The sequence below is a fragment of the Mixophyes fleayi genome, chromosome 6 (genome assembly GCF_038048845.1).
Source record: "Mixophyes fleayi isolate aMixFle1 chromosome 6, aMixFle1.hap1, whole genome shotgun sequence".
In the NCBI taxonomy this organism is placed as follows: domain Eukaryota; kingdom Metazoa; phylum Chordata; class Amphibia; order Anura; family Limnodynastidae; genus Mixophyes; species Mixophyes fleayi.
Genome location: NC_134407.1, coordinates 13,330,449 through 13,352,159, shown reverse-complemented (window position 1 = coordinate 13,352,159; position 21,711 = coordinate 13,330,449). Strand labels below are relative to the sequence as shown.

At 41.5% G+C, this 21,711-nt stretch overlaps 1 protein-coding gene and 1 long non-coding RNA gene across 6 annotated transcripts in view; one reads left to right on the top strand and one right to left on the bottom strand.

Annotated features, from left to right (window-relative positions):
* The window catches only part of SCNN1A (sodium channel epithelial 1 subunit alpha), a 54,861-nt gene that overhangs the window by 14,754 nt on the left and 18,396 nt on the right, over positions 1–21,711 (top strand). For all 5 annotated transcript variants that reach the window (XM_075215868.1, XM_075215872.1, XM_075215873.1 and 2 more), the window contains 7 exons: positions 275–381; positions 948–1,111; positions 4,693–4,791; positions 8,921–9,038; positions 10,856–10,934; positions 15,489–15,546; positions 19,184–19,227. In XM_075215868.1, the coding sequence (XP_075071969.1) occupies positions 275–381; positions 948–1,111; positions 4,693–4,791; positions 8,921–9,038; positions 10,856–10,934; positions 15,489–15,546; positions 19,184–19,227 (669 nt within the window). The remainder of the gene's footprint in view (positions 1–274; positions 382–947; positions 1,112–4,692; positions 4,792–8,920; positions 9,039–10,855; positions 10,935–15,488; positions 15,547–19,183; positions 19,228–21,711) is intronic.
* Positions 13,371–21,711, bottom strand: part of LOC142160844 (uncharacterized) — a 62,109-nt gene continuing 53,768 nt past the window's right edge. The window contains exon 3 of the long non-coding RNA XR_012693320.1: positions 13,371–14,459. This is a non-coding gene — a long non-coding RNA (uncharacterized LOC142160844). The remainder of the gene's footprint in view (positions 14,460–21,711) is intronic.

Genomic DNA, 21,711 nt, shown 5'->3' with positions numbered 1-21,711 from the left:
GCTTCTGCTGTCAGCGTATTTCAAAGTATCCGTTATGTAATTAGTACATTGTAGGGTGTTTGGATGAGCCAGATCTCAGAAGAGCTAAGACTTTAGCAAGAATATGGAACTAAAAAGTGTCCTGCAACAGGGACTTCTCATGAATTGGGTATATAAGTTAAGTAATTTCTAGTTATGACCGTATTTGTCTGTATGGTTGTGCAACAATCGACAATAACATTTGCGATGTACAGTCTGGATATTAGAAAACAAACACTTTTTGTCCCTTCAACAGGAATTACTCGCACTTCCATCACGCTATCTATGGGAACTGCTACACATTCAACCATAACCGCTCTGAAAGTGATACCTGGAGATCCTCTATGCCCGGCATCAAAAACGGTTGGTTAATGGAGATGGTTTGTCAAGGGACAAATCCAACGGAGATACTTAGTGATGCCCTTGTCCCTTGTGGAGCCACTGGCTTATACCACATATCTTAACATGCCCTTGAGAATACACAAGGTTCTTTAGGAACCACTGACTTTAGTGAGAATAGAGTCTATCACTAGGGCAACATCCAGACAACCACTGCATCCATGTCCAGTGTCCAGAAAATTGAAAGATACAGGGAAACCTATATAGGGATATTTACTGAAACTGGTACAAATAAAAAAAGGTTTTGTTGACCATAGCAACCAGAGTACTGATTTAATTTTTTTATACTACACAGAATCTGAGAGGCAGCGACTCATTTTTCCTTTAGTCTAATTTTGAAAAATGTCCCCCATTGAGTAAGGGGGTTGGCATCCTGTTGGGGAACACCTTAGAACCAGGCACTTAGTACCATTACACTAGAGAAATGTAGGTAAAATAAAATCTTTTACAGGCTTATAGGGTTACATAATCTTTGGCTGTGTAACTGAGGTCTTCTAAACTACCCGTAAAATCTTCCCTCTGTCTTTAAGGTTTAACCCTTGTCCTACGGACAGAGCAGCACGACTATATCCCGTTACTGTCCACAGTGGCCGGAGCACGTGTTCTGGTTCACGGCCATAACGAACCAGCTTTCATGGATGACAACGGGTTTAACATCCAGCCGGGTGTGGAGACTTCTATTGGCATGAGAAAAGTAGGTTTAATTCTAAATAACTTGTCTTGTTCTGGTGTATGACTTTTTACTAAATTGACCATTGTAGATTTTGAGAGTATATTTCACCTACAATGTACATTTTAGTTGTCAACCTATGTCCCTAAAAATGGCTGGTGTTTTCTCTGGGGGAGCCCTAAGCATAGCCTTCCTCCTTGGGCGCTGCACCCCAACCCCCGCTGGTTCTTTCCTTGGCAGACAGGAGGTTGGGTTGGCATCCTCAGCTCCTCTGAGTTCGAGTGCGGAGCTTGGCTGTGACATCACAGCTCAGTACCATGATCCCAGCCTATGACAAACGTGGAAGAGCAGCAGCTAGGAGCTTCAGGTTAGATAATGCCAACTGTTTGTCCTCCATGCCAGCGCCCAGTGCTCCATGTATTAAGTGACATTATGTCACTCATTCACTGTTTTAGGGGTGACCTAACATTGGCGTTCTAGACAAGTATCTAGGTTTGCCTAATGGAAGCGCCTGCATAGGCAGAACTGTGTATCTCCAGATACTGGCAAAACTGTGGAGCTCCATGCCAAGGTACGTTGCAATTCAGGCCTGTGATCGAAGTACCAGGTCGTTTCTTTGTACTGACCAAGGGGAAGAGGAGATGCAAACAGTGCTGGGTTAGTTTGTTAGCCAGACAGTAATTGCACAGAGTGACATAGGTTAAAAACTAAATTTAAAAACAATCATATAAATGGAAGTAGTATGAATCAATATTTTATCTTTAAAAAAAAACAACTACATTTTCAACAAAAAGTCGACAGATACAGGCAAACATTCCTTGCTGGTAAAATTTCTTTAAATTGCCACTACTCCCCTACCCAAATATATTGGGAACTAAACATACAATGTGACTCCTCTAACTGTAAAGAATTCTTCCTCTGCTGGAGCTGGAACCTGAATTTCACATTTTCTACTATGTGCTTTTCCAGTTGGTCCCACAGTCTCACAGATAGTCACACAGAGTAATTAATTGCATGGTTCTACCCACAGTTCCTGGGGTGAAGTTATATCCTTCATTCTTTGGTCCAGTGGGATAATGTTGTGATTAAGTAAAGTGAAACGTAGACTTTATTGCACTGTTTATTCCACCCTAATAGGTGTACACCCTCCCTTAGGATGTAAGCTCGTATGAGCAGGGCCCCCTCCCCTGTATTGTTAGTACTGTGTGCGGCGCTGCGGATACCTTGTGGCGCCTAACAAATAAATGATGATGATGATGATAATAATAATACTGTCCATGTTCTTTATACAGCTATATCACTTTGTCGTTTTAAGCCTAATTGTGATTTTTATGGCTTATTCTTGCATCAGTTAACAACAACATGACTATGTTTCACAATACATAACTTGCATTCATCATTGTCTATCAATTTATCCTAATCCATCTAAAATAAACATCCTCTTACGTGCACGCTGGTTTTTTTTTTTTTACCATTATAAAAGTATGTTAAATGCACATTTCTCAGAACGCAACTATAATACATTTTGTTACAAAGGGGGAAAAGACGGCATTTTTATTGTGTTTTTTTTTCATTTGATGTATGATGCGTATAATCAAGTGTTTTAAATGTTAAAAAATATTGAATTCGCACAATTAGGGTCCCGTAGACTCAGTTATAAACCGACAGACACAAAACCAGACTAAAGGGGGAAAACCCCACAAGGAAATGGTCCCTGTGTGTTGTTATTGTGTTCATCATAGGATTATAGGGTCAATTTCTTAATATGTGGCTGAGTATCACCAGGCGATACTGGTCCAGCACAGTAAGGGTTAACTTACTGGCAGTAGGGTAGGTGTGAGGGTACTGTAGTGTATGTAGTATAGGTGGCAGTAGGGTAGGTGTGAGGGTACTGTAGTGGTGGGAGTAGGGTAGGTGTGAGGGTACTGTAGTGTATGTAGTATAGGTCATCATCATCACCATTTATTTATATAGCGCCACTAAATCTGCAGCGCTGTACAGAGAACTCACTCACATCAGTCCCTGCCCCATTGGAGCTTACAGTCTAAGTTCCCTAACACACACAGACACACACACAGACTAGGGCCAATTTTGTTAGCAGTCAATTTACCTACCAGTATGTTTTTAGGAGTGTGGGAGGAAGCCCACGCAAACATGGGGAGAACATACAAACTCCTCACACATGTATAGTATAGGTGGCAGTAGGGTGAGTGTGAGGGTACTGTGTTGACGTTAGTACAGGTGGGAGTAGGGTAGGTGTGGGGGTACTGCAGTGTTGGTAGTATAGGTGGGAGTAGGGTAGGTGTGAGGGAACTGTAGTATATGTGGCAGTAGAGTAGGTGTAAGGGTACTGTAGTGTTGGTAGTATATCTGGCAGTAGGGTAGGTGTGAGGATGTATTAGTGTGGGTAGTATAGGTGGGAGTAGGTTATGCTCTATTAAAGAGATGGGTTTTGTGGAAGCAGTTATAGATTTGAAGGCTGTGGAAGAGTTTGGACATGGTAGGGAATTCCATACATGTGTAGCAGCACATGAGATGTCTTGTTGGTTTGAGTGAGAGCTGGTTACCAGAGACAAGGTGAGGCACAGGTCAGAGATAGATCAAGAAGGGCAAGAAGAATAATATTTTGAGATAAGATTTGAGAGGTATGAGGGGGTGATGTTTTTGAGACATTTGTTGGGAAGTGTAAGTTTAATTGGATCCTGGAGGACATTAGAAGCCAGTTAGGGATTTGCAAAGTGGTGCGGCAGATGTGGAACGGTGATAGAGGAAGAACGGTCTTGCAGCAGCATTTAGGATGGATTGAAGTGTGGATATATGGGTGTCGGGAATTCCAGATAGCAGGAGGTTGCAGTAATCAAGATGGGAGATGATGAGAGAATGGATAAGAGTTTTGGTAGCATCTTGGGAAAGAAAAAGGCGTATTCTGGCAATGTTTTTAAGGTGGAGTTGACAGGACTGGGAGAGAGTCTGGATGTGAGGAATAAAGCCGAGCGAGGAGTCAAGTGTGACACCAAGGCAGCGGTCTTGGGAGACTGCGGAAATTGTGGTGTTATTGACAGTGAGGGCGATTTAAGGGCAGGTAGTGGGTCTGGGAGGAAGGAAAATGATGAGCTCTGTTTTGGACATGTTGAGCTTTAGGTAGTATAGGGACATCCACATGGCGATACACTGTGGCAGAGAGAGTAATGGTTGGAAAGGGGGGTGGGCCTAAAGTGGTTGCAGGTCGGACTTCCATTTGATGTTTTTACTCCTCATCCATGGAAACCCAACATACTCAATATTACACCAAATGCATCGCCCCTTAGTGAGAGACTTAACGAGGGTTGTGTTAGACCTGACACATTGTCAGGGGTCCCATGAACAACCAGCCATTGAACTTGTTTTATACAATCAGAGCAGCTTGTTTTAGTGTTTGTGTAGTCTTATTACTTTGAGACAAGTTTGAACATCTTGTGTATATATCAACATTTCACAAACCATACAAAATATTAATGACCTGTTACAAGTGTCCTAGATACTATGTGATGTAACAGCAACACACTTTAATTGTTACCTGTTTTTATAATAGACCTATGTTATATTCTTTCTCTGGTCTCCTCCAGGAAACAGTGAGTCGCTTGGGGGGAGATTACAGCGATTGCACTGAAGATGGCAGTGATATCAATGTGACGAATTTATTTAACAGTGGATATACACAACAGGTACTATATTGTGGGGGTCTGAATATTTATGTACATATTAACAGGTACCTTTCACACTTGTACGTATAAAGGTTTCCTGACTCGGCACAACGGCAGATATTTCACAAGTATTTCTCACTTCCTGATCTGTAGAACAACTTACTGCTCCTAAATCTGCATTAGGCAAAGGAACTGTTTTACAATATACATTTGTTTCACTCGGAGTTTAATTGTTTTGGGCATAAAAGCCATAACATATGGAAAAGAGACTACTCACAGCGGTGGTAGTCAGCATATCGATGCTGACTACCCCGACCAGACTTACCCCGACGTGGTGAGAGCGAACGCCTCCTTCCCCGACCAGGCTCCTTCCCGACTGCTGTTGGCAACGACGTCATGACCTGCCGCCGCCGTCTTCAGTCGTCGCGATGCCTCCAAGTCGTTGCTAACAGCAGTCGGGAAGGAGTCTGGTCGGGGAAGGAAGCGTTTGCGCTCACCACGTCTGGGTAAGTCTGGTCAGAATAATGAGTATCATTATTCCGTACCACACCCACTCACAGTGGGAGCATAACTTAAATAAATGGCATTTAGGGGCCTGGTCTATTCTCCTTTTTGCATTTGCACATGCAGTGGCGGAACTACCATTGGTGCAGCAGTTGCAGTGCCCCGGGGCCCAAGGAGATAATGGGTCTCGCTGTACGGGGAACCAGTGAGCTGTGGACCCTGGTTCCCTCCCCCTCCCCCCCCCACACCCCTGCACCGTGGCCCACAGTTCGCTAGTTCCACCTCTGTGCACATGTCCACTTGAGGAGGACTATTTAAGTTTCAGGCAAGATGGCATCCATCTGGCATAACAGCCATGGCGGGTAACAACCTATTGCCACCAGTGAAGGTGTAAAGTTCCTGACAGGATGGCACTCGCCAGACATAACTACCAAAGCAACCAATGAGAGTCCCCCTCTCTCTCTGGCAGCTTGATGATGTCACAAAGTCTCTCAGGAGGCAGTGAGCATGCTTCTGCCAGCACATGGGCTGTACCTTCTCTCATTAATACTCATGAATATTCGTAGCGGTCAGGAAGTTGGCTAACTTCTTGCCAGCATGTAGAAACCTGACTATGGAAGATGCTTAAACTCCCCCGGTTACCTCTCTTTCTCATCCCTTCTTCCCTTCTCCCCCTTCCTCGACTCAATCTCCATTTCTCCTGTCTCAACCATGTGTCTGTCTGTCCTCCCCTCCCTTCAGATTGTTCGCTCCTTTGAGCAGGGCTCTCCTACCTTCTGTTTCCATCACTTTTAACTGCGCTCTCCAGCTACTCAGCTCACCTCCTCTCAGTCCCTCTGCCCTCTGTCTCCTCTCGTTTCTCTCCGCTCCCCTCAGTGACTCTCAACCTGTCATCCGTGCCCACCCTCTTGGGCCATAGTTACCTGCCTATACTCACTTTTCCCCTCCCTCCCTCTTTCATGCTGTGCCTGAGCCCCCAGAGTTATAGTGCTTACTGTTACTTGTACTGTGCTGTTTCACCTTGTACTGTGCCATTGTTTGTCCTTGTACGGCGCTACGGATACTTTGTGGCGCCCTATAAATAAAAATTAATAATAATACTATACAGCTCACACGCACAATTATGTATCGGTAGGTACAGTCAAATAACTGTGCTGTTGTGTGTAGTGCATACAAATCTCCTCCACACTGCGGAAGCAGCCATTTTGTGTACAGACAGGTTGCATTCTCATGTTCGATCAATTCACTAGAAATTGGTCACCTTGCAGCATAGCTACGTCATCAAGTTCATACTGACTTGACGGCTGAACATTTTAAGCTGCCTGCAATGTGTGTAGGTGATAATTTAGCAATGTTTCAAAATCATAGGCCACTTTCTCATAGGAACAGAAAACATGGTTCTGCTTTGTGGGACGTCTGAAATGGTATGTTGTAAACTCACTTTCCACCCTTACTATTGGGGTTTATGAACTTCTACAATCATTGTAACCATTACATCTATTTGTGCAGTTTCACATCTCCTTGCATTTCTTTAGAATATACCTCTAGCTGTCCCTTTTACGTTATTATTATGTATTATTTATTTATTTGTTCTGTTGTTGATTTTACAGTCTCTGGTGTCTGTAACTGTGAATTATATGTTGCTTTATATGAATTTATAATAGTTTTTTGTTGGGATGTGTTCTTTATGTATTGCTTTAGACTTCTACTCCTCTTCTACCATATTTAAAGTTGTTTAGCGGATCTTAGGACAAATGACTGTCCTGTCCTGTCCTGACACTGAATATTCACCTACAGACAACATCTTACTCTGTGCAGGATACGATCAGAAAAGTCTTATCCTGCACTGAGGAGCCCAAACAATGGTGAAAGGTGTTAGGTTGACCACTACATTTCATCGATTTTTTATTTTATTTATTTATTTATTTATTTTCCCTCCCATTTCTTCACATACACTTTTTTTTTCCTCCTTTAATACAATATTCCTTTAATCTACCTAGCCTACTATTAGGGCCATAGCTGGGCTGTCCAGCTCCCCATGCCTGCAGTTGGCGCATGTAAGCCACTTGTGGTTTACCTGCGCACGCGTCATTCTCCTATAACCCCGCTCTTGCTCCGATTTCCTATTCCGTTCATAGCGGGGACTCAGGACATAAGGGGGATGTTGCTTCAGTGCAGGCAGGAAGGCAGAGCACCCTCCTGCCATGCTTACCGGGCCTACCGTGTTCCATCGGCCCTGCCTACTATATTTATTAAAAAGCATAACCACGCAGCCGGCATTGCTACACCAGTTATCCCTACCCCTCATCTGAGCCCCAACACCTGCTCCATGCAATTTTTCCCAGGCCCTTGTTTCTCTTACACAGCCTCTGGGAAAGCCAGGGCTGAGTGTGCCACAAAGGTGTGCAGACCGAAGGCACAAAGATGGAGCTTGTGGCTTTATAGTGGTCTGCACGGTGAGACCCCCATTTTGCTGACCATGTTCATCCTTCATGGAGACCTAACCCCGTAAATGTTTTCAAGTTTTCTTTGATCCTCTGGTTCCTGGAAAACTCAGTGATATGACATACTCTCAAACAGGATCTGATCCGCAAACCTTTAATCATTATGTTATGGACCATGGCTGTTTGCTAGGCTTCTAGAACCAGACTGGTAGCGATCTTCACCTATAGCAGCCACCTTTCCCGTAGAACTAGTTTGTTCGGAGGTACTCTGATTCCTCCAGGACTTAGCTCTTTAATAGAAGAAGCTTATAAGAACAAACCATAATGCCAGGAAGAGATAAAGCAAAATACTGGAGGCGGATACCAGAGACAGTCCAGAAGTCGTGGATCAGATGCGAGCACGAGTGCCAAGGGACAAGCAAATGGTCAGGGCAACTAGCAAACACGGGTAATCCAGAAACAGACTGAGGTCAAGGGCGGAGTCCAGAGTCAAGACAAAGGGTCATAACAGGGAATCAATCCAAGGTAGCAGAAGAAACCACCAAAAAAGGGGAGTTGGTCAGCAATGTGGCAGGCACAGAGAATGATATAACAAGTAGGGAGGCTAATTCCTCCCTGCCTTAAATACCCAGAAGAATCAATCAAATGATGGGGACACAGCAGGAATAATCAGCCTCGGGCTGTTAATAATGAATATATGCACACGCACCCGGCTGCCTCTCTATGCAGGAACGCGGCACTAAGAAGCAGAGCATCCCGGCTGTTGCCTAGGTGACGGGCGGGACAAAAGCGGAAGTGGCGCCTCAGGACGCACACTCGGAGTAAACAATGAGTAGCGGCGGCTTGGGGCACCACCGCAGTTTGTGAGTGTAGGATCAGATCACTTTTGTAATGTGTTAAAAGTCTCACTCATTAAATTCCTAATAACTCTACCACCTCACAGCAGAGAAGAGCGATTCCAGATATGTTCACCAAATTATTACTGAGCCAATATCTAAGTCTGAAAATTGATTCTCAGATCTTCTATTCCTGTTTTAAAGAGAGCCTATAACACATTTATAATGTAAATATGTTCAATTTCTATGTGTGAGGTCTATTTATTGAAGTAACAGGGGTCATGTTGGCGGGTCAGAATTTGCTGGCACTAGTATATAATGATCTTTTTCACTGTTTGATTTCTCCTATATGGTCCCTTCTTTTAGGTCTGTGTACGTTCCTGCTTTCAAGCCAAGATGGTAGAACGCTGCGGATGTGCCTACGCCTTCTATCCCCTTCCAGACGGAGCAGAGTTTTGTGATTACATCAAGCACAAGAGCTGGGGTGAGAGTGTAGCCTACAAGGACACAAACCACAAAACAGACAAGCAGCGGAGAGACGTTCGGGGAGAGTATTGAGAAATCTCTCCAGTTCCTCTGTCATTTTAGAGATTTGTGTGCATACTACAAGTGCTTTATACACCCTGTAGTGTCCAAGATACAGAGATTAACAAGAGCTGGAGAAGTTCTCTTCTGGAGTGAGAGTAAGGGGTGTATTTCCTAAGCAACGTTTCCGACGAACGATCGATTCTCTGCACTTTGTAGTCATTTTTTTAAAATGGCAATTTTATTAAAGACAAAGCCCAATGGGTTTTGTCTTTAATAAAATTGCCATTGTCGGAAACGCCGCTTGGTAAATATACCACTTAAACTTAAAATGTTCTTACTTTTTTCATATTTTTCACTGAGATATAATTTACTGTCATTTTGGCATTACCCCAATTTATGGGCAGGGGGATGCCCTAATGTCTCTAATGTTCCAGAACTGCACTCCTTACTCCTACTAAGGTAGGCCTGTGTCAAACAGTGATGTTTTAAAAGTCCTTCCTTTTTTCTTCATATACATCAGAAATTCATGGGGCACTGACAACACTAAAGGGCATATTCAATTCCGATCCGATCCGCGGTAACGCGCGTTACTGCGGAAAATGTGCAGTACTGCCGGTAATACGGTACCGCAATAACGTGGATTTTCATACGCAGCCCTATGAGCTGCGAACGAAAATCCACGTTATTGCGGTACCGCGGATTAGGTTCGCGGCCGTTCCGGCGCGATCCCGCTGATTGGAATTGAATATGCCCCTAAGACCGTTGACAACACCAATTATTCTTTAAGATACAAATATTTTTTTTAACTCAAAAGGTTTTTATTGAATTTTTTAGAAAAGCATATTACAAACATAAGATACAAATATTTTGACCTAAAGAGTTGACCAACATTTAAAGGATAACTCCAGCTCTAAAGCACCTCTCATTAATCAAATATGGCCTCCACTGATGGCAGGTTGGCTCACGCCAACTTGCCATCAACTTTTCCTGCAGTGAAAATGAGCTTACTTCAGATCTCTTCAATAGAGCTCTATGAGATATTGTCCATTCAAAGTTTCCCAGTGCCAAGAGTAGAAGTGCGAGCTTCCTCTAGGCTTCAGGTGATGGGAGGGTTCCTGGGGCCAATCTGTTTGCTATATATCTAATCATCATCATCATCATTTATATAGCCCCACTAATTCCGCAGCACTGTACAGAGAACTCACTCACATCAATCCCTGCCCCATTGGAGCTTACAGTCTAAATTCCCCAACACACACACAGACAGACAGAGAGAGACTAGGGTCAATTTGATAGCAGCCAATTAACCTACCAGTATGTTTTTGGAGTGTGGGAAGAAACCAGAGCACCCGGAGGAAACCCACACAAACACTGGTAGAACATACAAACTCCTCACATATAAGGCCATGGTCGGGAATTGAACTCATGACCCAGTGCTGTGAGGCAGAAGTGCTAACCGCTAAGCCACCATGAAGGACAGGTCTACTAAAGGCAGAGTTATCCTTTAAGATCTCCCAGTGCAGATATGCCATTTAAATCTCCATTAGCGGTCAGTTAGAAAGGGTGAGTAGTCGTGTTGGTACCAATTGACATCCCTGATGAATAGATGGCTACACATTGCTATACTGACAGTGTCTTATTCAGGGGTAGTGCGAAAAGCCAGGTCTTCAAGTAATCCAAAATACATAGCACCATTAACACGCTGATTATAAAGTACTGCGCCTTTTATTAAACTGGAGCTAAAGACGGATTATTTCTTTGATGATTCAACAGGTCACTGTTACTATAAACTCAACAGCGAATTCGCGAGGCACGAGCTGGGGTGTTTTGCCAGATGTCGCAAACCTTGCCTGTAAGTAACATTATACGGTGAGTGTGAGTGGTGTGGCAGAAGTGTGGCGTGCACGGCGCGATCCGAGAGGACTGGGTGTTTGTGGCCAATAGGAGGAGAGCGAACTTTTTGTCATTAGGGCTGTGTCTGCGTCTCCGTTATTTCTTAAAATGCTTCAGTGTAAATCATGCTTTGGGTAAGAAGAAATAAGGTGGCTGAATAGTTGTGAAAATGTGATCCATTAGAAGTGCTGAATTGGTGAATATTAACAATAACATATGGCAGCAAGAATAATAAATGCTTTAAAGGGTGTAGAATTAATTCTACAAAGGTAAAGGAAGATTATAAGGAAACAATAGAAAAGGGAAAAATTAAAGAATAAAATATATAATAAAATAAATAAATTTGATATAGAGAATATACATATATAAAAAAGTAATGCTCAATTATAATATAGTATATAATATAATTTACAAAAATGGTTCAAACTGTGTCCTGGATAATCAGTGTCTGCAGTTGAAGCCAACGCGTTTCACTAAAGATTGTGGCAGCTTCCTCAGTGGGTTCTTATGAAAGAATGCATTTTGTCACTAGTTGTTTTCTTCTTCAGTGGGCTCTTTCAAAAGCACTCCATAGAGACAAACAGCTAAACGTCATTACTTTTGGATTTTTTTAGGTGGCCGACCCCATGTCGGTAGTGTTAACACCAATCCCTACCACAACCAAGCACACTAGTGCATTTTCCTTTCATTTCTGACACAAGCTTATTTCTATTTTTCAATGTTTAAATATGTTCCTTTCATAAAAGCTTGCACATATGTTTAACAACGATATTAGTAGAGATTTTATACAAATGAATTTTTAAAATTAGTGGTTCTTTAAGGTCACTTGCAGAATATTGTTTTGTAAGTCGAATCTGCATAATTTGTTGGGTTGTTTTGTTTTTTATTTTGTTTTTTAACTGATACTTAAGAAAAAAAAATAGAAATGAGGAACTTTATATTGTAAACAGTTTAAATGAGGAACTTTATGATATGAATCTGTTTGTTTTTTTTTTTTTTTTATTTGAATCTGAAATAAAATAGTAAATCAATTTGGCAACAATTGAAGCATTGACCCAGCGAATATTTTGGGGAACCATAGCTAAAAATATATGCTTATATTTACTTACATACCTTCATCGGTTCCCAACCAAGACCTTATCTGTGTGGAGTTTGTATGTTCTCCCCGTGTTTGCATGTGTTTCCTCTGGGTGCTCTGGTTTCCTCCCACACGCCAAAAACATACTAGTAGGTTAATTAGCTGCTAACAAATTGACCTTCATCTATGTGTCTGTGTGTGTGTGTGTTAGGGAATTTAGACTGTACCCGCCAGGGACTGATGTGAATGACAAATATTCTCTGTACAGCGCTGCAGAATTAGTGGCGCTATATAAATAAATGAGGTAGATCAATCACTGTAGATAATACTATAAACTGTTATTGATTACTCAGTGAAATTTTATATAATATATATTGTGCCATCTTTACATTAATACATCAATATGGTACATTATTTGCTCCCTTGTAATATTCTCCATGGCTATATTTCAATTTGAGACTGAGGGGTATATTTACTAAACTGCGGGTTTGAAAAAGTGGAGTTGTTGCCTATAGCAACCAAACAGATTCTAGCTATCATTTATTAAGTACATTCTACTAAATGACAGCTAGAATCTGATTGGTTGCCATAGGCAACATCTCCACTTTTTCAAACCCGCAGTTTAGTAAATAAACCCCTGAGACTTTTGGAAATGAAACGTAAAGTTTCTCAAGTGATACTGCAATATTTAAACAAGAGAAAAGAGAACATTTCACCACCAATGTTATCAGTAAAGAAATAATTTAATGAAGTGTAAGTAGCCTCCATTAATAGAGAACATGTGAACAGTTAGAAAAATATAAAATAAACAGTGCTGGTGCTTGAATTTAAAGGGGGGAAAATTATATAACAATGTATTAACATGAATGCAAAGCTACCTATAGACTATATATGTAATCAATATCCTGCAACATAAATATTCAGGCCATCAATCACTATAAGCAATAGAATTAATATTTTAAATCACCAATAATTTTTGAATAATAGTAGTTTATATAACTTTATTTAAATGTAATGGGATTTTTTTTCTTTAAGCCAAATCTGTTGTTTATTGTGTGAGGATTAATTTTTAATATAGATTAGGATCTACTGAATTTTATTTTACAAGAAAACACCATTATTACAAACATTTATTTATATTAGCTATTCATTTTTTTTTCAACTTTAATTTATTTGAGCCATTATTTTTAATTTGAGCTGTAAGTATATTTGAGCAATTTTTGTTAACAATCTATATTTGTTTTGCTATTTATTTACTTGACTTAATCAATTAGATAGAGCTATAGCTTTGAGTAATTCTCTATTATTTGGGCTAGTGTTATTGTGTATTTGAAGTCATATATATTTGAATATTTATATATTGGCTATTATGTATTTATCTATTTGACCTACACCTACTTATATTTTCTATTATTTGTGTGAGCTGTTATTTATTTGAGCTGTTAATATTTTTTTTTCTAGCTATTTTTTATTTGCACTCTTTTTCTTTTTCACAAAAGAAATTACGGAGGAAGGGCCTGATTCATTAAGGAAATTAAAGCAAAAAAAAAGCAGTTGCTTTGGACTTTGGCAAAACCAGATTATATTGGAGGAGGTGGTAAATTTAAAATGTGAGGACAGATTTATAGTTGGGGTAGAGCCTGTCCTAGATCAACTTTTAATGTCGGTGTAAAAATAAAGCTATCAAATATTTGTGTGCTACATGAAAAAAACAGCCAGTATTTTCCTTATGTGCAAAATAATAAACTAAATTGCACCGCTTGCATTGCAACATGGTTTTGCCAAGGTTCAAAGTTACTCATTTTCTTGCTTTAGTTTCCTCAATGAATCAGGCCCGAAATGTATAAAAATATGAGTATGTCCGTGAGTTATTATGTCAGTTCTCCATTTTGCCCAGCACCCTCGGTTTTTTCACTTCCAGGAAAGCCAATGACTCAATATTTCCCAACTTACAGAGACATGGACGGTGTCACGACGGCGTCGTGACGATGTTTCAACATTGAAAACTCGTGATTTCAGACATTTTAGGAAGTTTGCACATCTAGCTCCTTCCCTATTTTGCAGAATTTTGCAATCCGCACGCTGCTGTACTTGTGGAATTTAGTGAAGTTAAATTATTGTATTTATAACTAAATTAATTTTCTGGTGAGCCTGTTCCAAGGTACTGCGGAAATGTTGACACTAAAGTTACACAACTGAAGCACGATAGTCTCTCAGAGTAGAGGCATATTTTAAAAATAGTCCTAGATATTTTTTTCATGTTTGCAGATTACCGTACTTTATTAATAGGTAGTAATAACTGATAGGAGGAGATCAATTTCTTTTCCTCTTTGCATGGCCTCTTATATCCCAAATATATTATGAGCTGGAAAAGATCACTGGGAATATATTGTACAACACAATGACCTAGAGATGTAAAAAAAAAAAAAATAATAAAAATAAATAAATATGTTAACGGGTATTTAATTTCTGGCTCAAACTATATGTTTTGCAATAGCTGCATTCCCGTTTATGCTGACAAAATGCATAAGGACTTTTTTGTCAACGGCAGAGAGATAACACTTGGGTAATAGCTTAGAAGTCTTAACAGTGTCGTTCCCAGATTATCCTCCAGTTAGTCGAGGTTGCCTTAGGCCCAGGACATGAAGCTGTGAGAAGAACAGGATATTGCTCGTCATAGATCTATGTCTAGAGCATCACTGAATTATCAGCATTTTAGGCGGGACCCTCACCCCTTAACACCCCAATTTGATTTTCACCTGATTGTGTGCTAAATATAATATATTATTTAATCAAACTTATTAGACAACCTGTTGCTCTCCAGCTGTTTGGGGAACTGTCCCAGTACGTCATGGCAACCTCTAGCTGAGTAGACATGCTGGGATTTATAGTTCCCAAACAGCTGGAGTATCTCGCTTCCTAGGTGTGCCTTGAAGGTAAATTAACCATAAGTTGCATCTACCTGAAAGTACATACCTATATAGGATAGTTATCTTGAAAGAAAGAGATTTGAAATTGTGTGTAAATTGTGGGGGGAACAATTCTCGTACGCACTCCTCACTTCCTGATAAACATCTGGTTCAGCTGTTACCAGGATGATTTGCAGAACCTGCAAGAATCTATATAAACCCTCATAAAGAACCACAGAGCACCAATTCTCTAGGAGGAGGGGAGTACGGGGGACGGGTAGAATTAAAAAATATCATGATTAATATCTGTCAAAGATTAGAAAAATGTGTGAATGGTTTTCTCATTAGATTGACTACAACTAGTCTCATCCCAACTCTTTGCGACAAAAATATGATTAATAACTTCATTCTGAAGAGACTGTTGTATAAGTATGTAGTGTATATAATGGATATTGAATGCATGCCTTGTCTGTTAAAGCTCTATTTATACAGGGTTTTGTAGTCTGTTGTCTGTTCCTACCCGCAGGCTGACCGAATACCAGTTCAATGCAGGATATTCCCGTTGGCCAACCAAAGTCAGTGAGGTGAGTCATATGTGGTGGGTACAGAATGGAAATTGTCAGCGTTCTGTTTAATCTGTATTAAATTATGTTTGTCACTTACCAGTTCACTAGGAGCTATTACCACACTCCTCAGTAACAACAGTTTCTAGTGAATGGATGAGTTGCTTTCTCATGAAGTGTTTCAGCCCAAGAGAAAAATGTTCTGGCTCCGTGATAGCACTTTCCTCAGGCTGGCAAGTTACACAGCAATAAAGATACTCAAATAAAATAATGGTATGTGTTCTCACCAGTGTAAAAGGGTATTTTTCAGAAATAGAATATTCTCCTCATTGCACATTTGGCGTTTTGCATGATTCACCAGCAGAATATGACCTGAAGTGTTCCTAGTCCTATGCCAACAACACGGCTTTATGGATTGACCGTCGTCATCCCCGTTATTTGTGGGAGCTAATAATCCCGGCTTTCGAGCATTATAATGCCTCATGTGCGAAAAAGTGAGGACGGTTAAGGCCCACCCAATTTAAAATGGGTCAGGTGCGAAAAAAATAGAGCTATTTTAATTTATTGCACATGTAAGTGTCTCGCTCTTATAGTGAAATGTTATCACCAGATTGTGCATACTTGCTTGACTAAAGCTGGGTACACACTACACTGTTTTCGTCCAATAATCGGCTGAAACAGCCGACATACGACCGCTCGTTCAAAAGTCAGTTCAGTGTGTACAGTTACACGATGGTCGAAAGTCTGCCCAAATGGACGATTATCGCCTCATTTGGTTGGTCGTACCGTTCAATATTTTCGTTCCAATCTCGTTTCCGCAGTGTAGTGTGTATAAACTTCCGACCGATCCACAACAGTGAGTATGAAATTACAGTCATTGCTCACAACATCGCTGTAAAAAGTAGCTAAAGGGACGTCCGCTCTTCCCTTTATCATCCTAAACAAGGCTAGTGTGTATGCAGTCCATGGACCGAGCGATCGGAACATCGATCGCATGTAAAATCGCTCGGCATAAAAAGTTGGCCGAAAATTCTGTAGTGTGTACCCAGCTTAAGGGTGGGGAGCAGATTCAGGGACAGTGGGATTCAAGCACAAATCTGCATAGATTCCACACAATTTATCATCCCAATTGCTGTGAGATTATTTTTATTTTATTTTTTTATCGACATCAAACCCCGAACTCTTTGTGTGGCAAGCAGGCTCTTTGTATGAAGGTGGATGCAAAGTTAATAATTGTGAGCACAAAAGAGTACATTAATAGCTTCCTTTGCAAAAAGTTGCCACCTCTTGTCCAGGAATGAATCACTAACATAGACCATACTTACAAATACACAGTGTAATGGCAATGCGCCTAGATCATTTTTAGAACTTGCGTCTTTTACGGAGATTAAAATACGACCCCACACATGCCATCTTCCGAATGTATGTTTCAACACCCCTTCCTGCCAATTTCTCGGTATCACTGGCAATATTGAAGTGGGTCTAACCATAGAGGTACAACAATAGATCCGTGGATAAAGTTATATTGAATTCATAGATATGGTTTTACCTGTTGCCAAGGGCAGCTAAAATAAAGCAGATCAATGTGTGCCGGGTTAAACTGGATGATGTTGATATATATACTGTATATTTCTATTATAATAGATTAAAGTGTATCTGTCGCCTACATACAGTGGGAGCAGACGTTTTCTGGGTGGAAACGGCATCAGACAGAATCCGACCTCTTGGGATTCTATAGCAGGAAACCGTTACTGTTCCAGGCAAACACTTCAGAAAACATTTTATCATTTAAACTGATCCATTTCGCTGAGCAAATTGAAATTCAGTTTTGGTTTGGCAGTTGATAAAATCTTTTGTAAGACAATTCAATATTCTAAAATTTTGTTTTTGGTCCACTCTTTAAACCCAGAGCAGAATTCTTTTGTGACCTGTAACTGAAAGCTCATAAACAGCATATTACATATATTATTTATACATAGTGTCATAACAATACTGTGGTTGGCATTGCTGCCTAACAGCGCTGGGGTCATGGTTTCGATTCCCTATCGCGGCTCTATCTGTTTGGAGTCTGTATGCTCTCTGCATGTTTGAGCTACACAAATAAACAATAGTAATTTATATATAATGCACCAGCATATTACTGTTTATTCGGATACCGCTAATAATATTGTGCAGCACTGTGCAGAGAATATGTAGTCACCCCTTGCACCTTGGAGCTTACAATCTAAATTCAATAACATACATGTTAGGGTTCATTTTGACAGAAGCCAATTAACCTGCAAACTCGAGCACCTGGAGGAAACCCACATAAACACTGGGAGAACATACAAACTCCACACACACAGGGCATACTTGCCCCCGGGAGATACGGGTAGAAGTGGGCATGCGAGGGTGGGGCTTGGCGAATAACATCATTTGGCCACTCCCCCTAAACTGCCATCACAATTTCCAGCCTATGACAATAGGCGGCGCGGCCACTATTATACGTGGATGGAGTCCTAAGCCCCCCCCCCACCCCTCCTGCCACTTAGCTATGTGGCTAGGAACTGGGAGGTTGCCCTGCTCTCCCTGGAGTCCGGGAGGACTCCCAGAAATTCGGGAGTCTCCCGTACATTCCCGGAGAGTAGGTAACCATGATGTAGAGTCCTGGTCAGAATCTAACTTATGATCCCAGCACTGTGAGACAACAATACTAACCATTGTGCCACCATGCTGCCCATCCTAACAGTAGAGAAATATAGCAAATAAGATAACAATACAAAAAGTAGGCTAGCCACATTTGCTAGAGGTTACAATGTGAAAGGAGAAGTGGTTCATAAAACACAAGTACATGCTTTAGTAATGAATCAGCCATGTGTAAGAATACAGGTGATCAAGAACAAAATAAATCTGAAATAACGAAAGTAAACTGTTGTTGTTGTTGTTGCTGATTTGTAAAGCCCCACAGTGCTCCACAGTGTCAGACAGTGGGGAAGACAGAGCAAGGTAGAGAAAATAAATACTTGTGATAGAGCTTACAATCTAGTTTGAAATAAAAACCAGAGTGAGACTCAGAGTAGGAGTTGTGACAGCAGCCAGGGTGTAGCAGTGCTAGACGTATCGAAGGGAATAGGGTAAGCTCTAGTAAAGATTTTTAGAGAGCGTTTAAAGATTTGAGGCTGTGGGAGTGTCTGATCAGACATGGTAAGGAATCCCATAGATGGGAAGCAGCTCAGGAGAAGTCTTGTAGATGTGAGAGAGGAGCAGGTTAAGAGGGTGTCAGGGAGTGTGTTTCAACACGAGGTTTGAGATGTATGAAGGGTGGTGTTCTTGAGGGTTTTATATGTTAGGATGAGAAGTTTTTATTTGATTCTGGAGGATATGGGGAACCAGTGCAGGTATTTGCAGAGTGGAGCCGCAGAAGGGAAGTCGGTCAGACACGAAATGTCTATTTAAGAGCATAGAAAGCGAAATGTATTGCTTACCCTGTCCATACTGCATCTGTGCATGAACCCTCGATGGAGTATAGGGATCGGTGATCCCTTTTGGGAAGCAAGTTTACCTGCATGCATGTGGTATAAATCCTATATAAATCAGTATATGATCTTTTCAGAGCCTTTGTCCTTTAATTGTACCATTAACTACAGTATTCTATGTGACACAATGTGTTTTGTTACAGAACTGGGTGTTCCATACATTGTCACAGTCCAATCTTACGGACAGGTAAGTCCTTATCAGGCCACGCCCCTCTAATATATACTTATATACTTTTTAAATTTATATTTCTATACTTTATACAGTATACACTTTTTACTTTAAACAATAATTAATTATAGAGAGTACTAGAAAATAAATAAATAAATAAAAGGGATTTAATTTTAATAGTATGTTACAACCTTATAAAAATAGCTTACAGAAATCACCCAGCTACTAAGTGTCTGTCTGTAACTGTAATTTAGATTTACATGAGAGGTTATATGGGGAGAACTTGAGCAATTACCACCCAGTCTGTAGGTAAACTGTACAGACAGATACTAGTAAAACTGGTTATGCCGGGAAACAAGAATGTGTATGAAGGGACATATATCTAGTGGAGGGGGGATGGACACCGACGGTGAGGTGTTATAAGGGAGCTTGTTATTAGGTGCTTTAGTTAAGGGTCTCTTATTTTCCGTTATTTTCTGTGTCTTAGTAGAAGTTAGCAGTTAATAAGTAAGATGGCCAGTGTCACGCTAGCCGTGAGAATCAGACCCACCTACTGGTATTGGCGCAGCTAATCTAGGAAGCGCAGAGTCTAACGAGCCCCAGGTCTTCGCCAGGGACCCCCACAAGGAGGTTTAGGCTTCGCGGTGGAGAATCACAGGTCGTGGCCCTCCTAGGTGGCCACCAGAGAGGTAGATATAGCGAGGTCGGAGTCGGGAATGCAGGAGTCAAGCCAGGAGATCTAATACAAGCCAAAGGGAGAAGAGTCAGACAATCCGAGTCAAAAGCCAAAATTGAGGCAGGATACAGAACAAAGGTGCTGGAGCAAAGGTAGTCCTTGAAACCCTGGCACCAGAATGGCGCCAGAGTCACATTTAAATAGATACTGAGGCTCTTTCATTGGTGGCTGGGAGATCAGCAGTCAGTCAGCTGACCACCGATAGGAAGCCGAAACAAGCATCCCATTGCCTAGCAACGGAGACGCGAGGAGTGCGCCTGCGCCCGCCAGCAGTGATCCAGGCGCGTCCAATTGCTAGGCAATGGGACTTGATTGCTCAATACAGGAAGGCCCCAGTCCCCGGCACTTCCTGAATGTGCGGTGATGGTGCCTGACAGCCAAGTTCATCCAGGTGTGAAGGTATGATGACCCCCTGTGTGGATGTGGAGTGATACAAACAGTTTTTACCCTTGACTCTCATCCACCTTTACCTCTTATCGCCATTGACTTTGCGCCCCATTGGCTCAAATTTAGAGGGCTATGCTCGATGGGACCAATGTCTCCTAAAATCTAAGCACCCTATTTATGTTCAGTATGTTTCCAGGGCAGCCGACTTGGGAGGGACTGCATTGAGAATCTGCTATTCACTGCAAACCTGTACATTGCTTCTTTGTAGGTCGACTTATTTTTCCTCACAAGTTTTTTTATAATACAAGTATTTCCTCTTAGAGTGAGCACTTCCTGTAACCATACAGTTTGTTGTTGTTGTTTTTTTTATCATTATATTATTATTATTGTTTGGCCAGTGAGTGCCTGACGGAATTCTCCCTCTGGCTATAAATGGATTGGAACAGTTTGTTCTTTTCTGGTCTCTGTGGAAACCTGGAGCGATAAGAGAATTATGCTGAGATAGGAGAACTGTGCTGCGACAGAGAAACATGGTGTGATAGGAGACTCATGGGGGATATTTACCAATCATTTTTGTTTCAAATCCCCCCCAAAATGTCAGTTTTCGGGGGATAGCCATATTTTCAAGTATGTTATCAATTTAAAGATGGCGTTTGAAGCCTTCCAGAACATTGCGGTAGAGGGATCTTCAGATCCCTCACCACATCTTATCTGCTCTCCCCTCCGGTTTCTATCGCACAACTGGCCACTGTGCGATAGTGACCATAGAGCAGATAGGATATAGGTGCACTTGTGGGCTCGCTGGGACAATAGTTTACTATAACTGCTCTTCCAGAACAACAATTTTGTGAAATAGTCACGATCTTTCATTCCATATCATTGCGATAAGGAAAGAAAATGATTGTGTAAAAAAAAACATGATGATGATTGTTAAATATGCCCCATGCATGCGATAGGAGAGAATCCTGCTGCCGTAGGAGAGAATCCTGCAGCGTTAGGGAGAGAATCCTGCAGCGTTAGGGAGAGAATCCTGCAGCGTTAGGGAAGAGAATCCTGCAGCGTTGAGGAAGAGAATCCTGCAGCGTTGAGGAAGAGAATCCTGCAGCGTTGAGGAAGAGAATCCTGCAGCGTTAGGGAAGAGAATCCTGCAGCGTCGAGGAAGAGAATCCTGCAGCGTCGAGGAAGAGAATCCTGCAGCGTCGAGGAAGAGAATCCTGCAGCGTCGAGGAAGAGAATCCTGCAGCGTCGAGGAAGAGAATCCTGCAGCGTCGAGGAAGAGAATCCTGCAGCGTCGAGGAAGAGAATCCTGCAGCGTCGAGGAAGAGAATCCTGCAGCGTCGAGGAAGAGAATCCTGCAGCGTCGAGGAAGAGAATCCTGC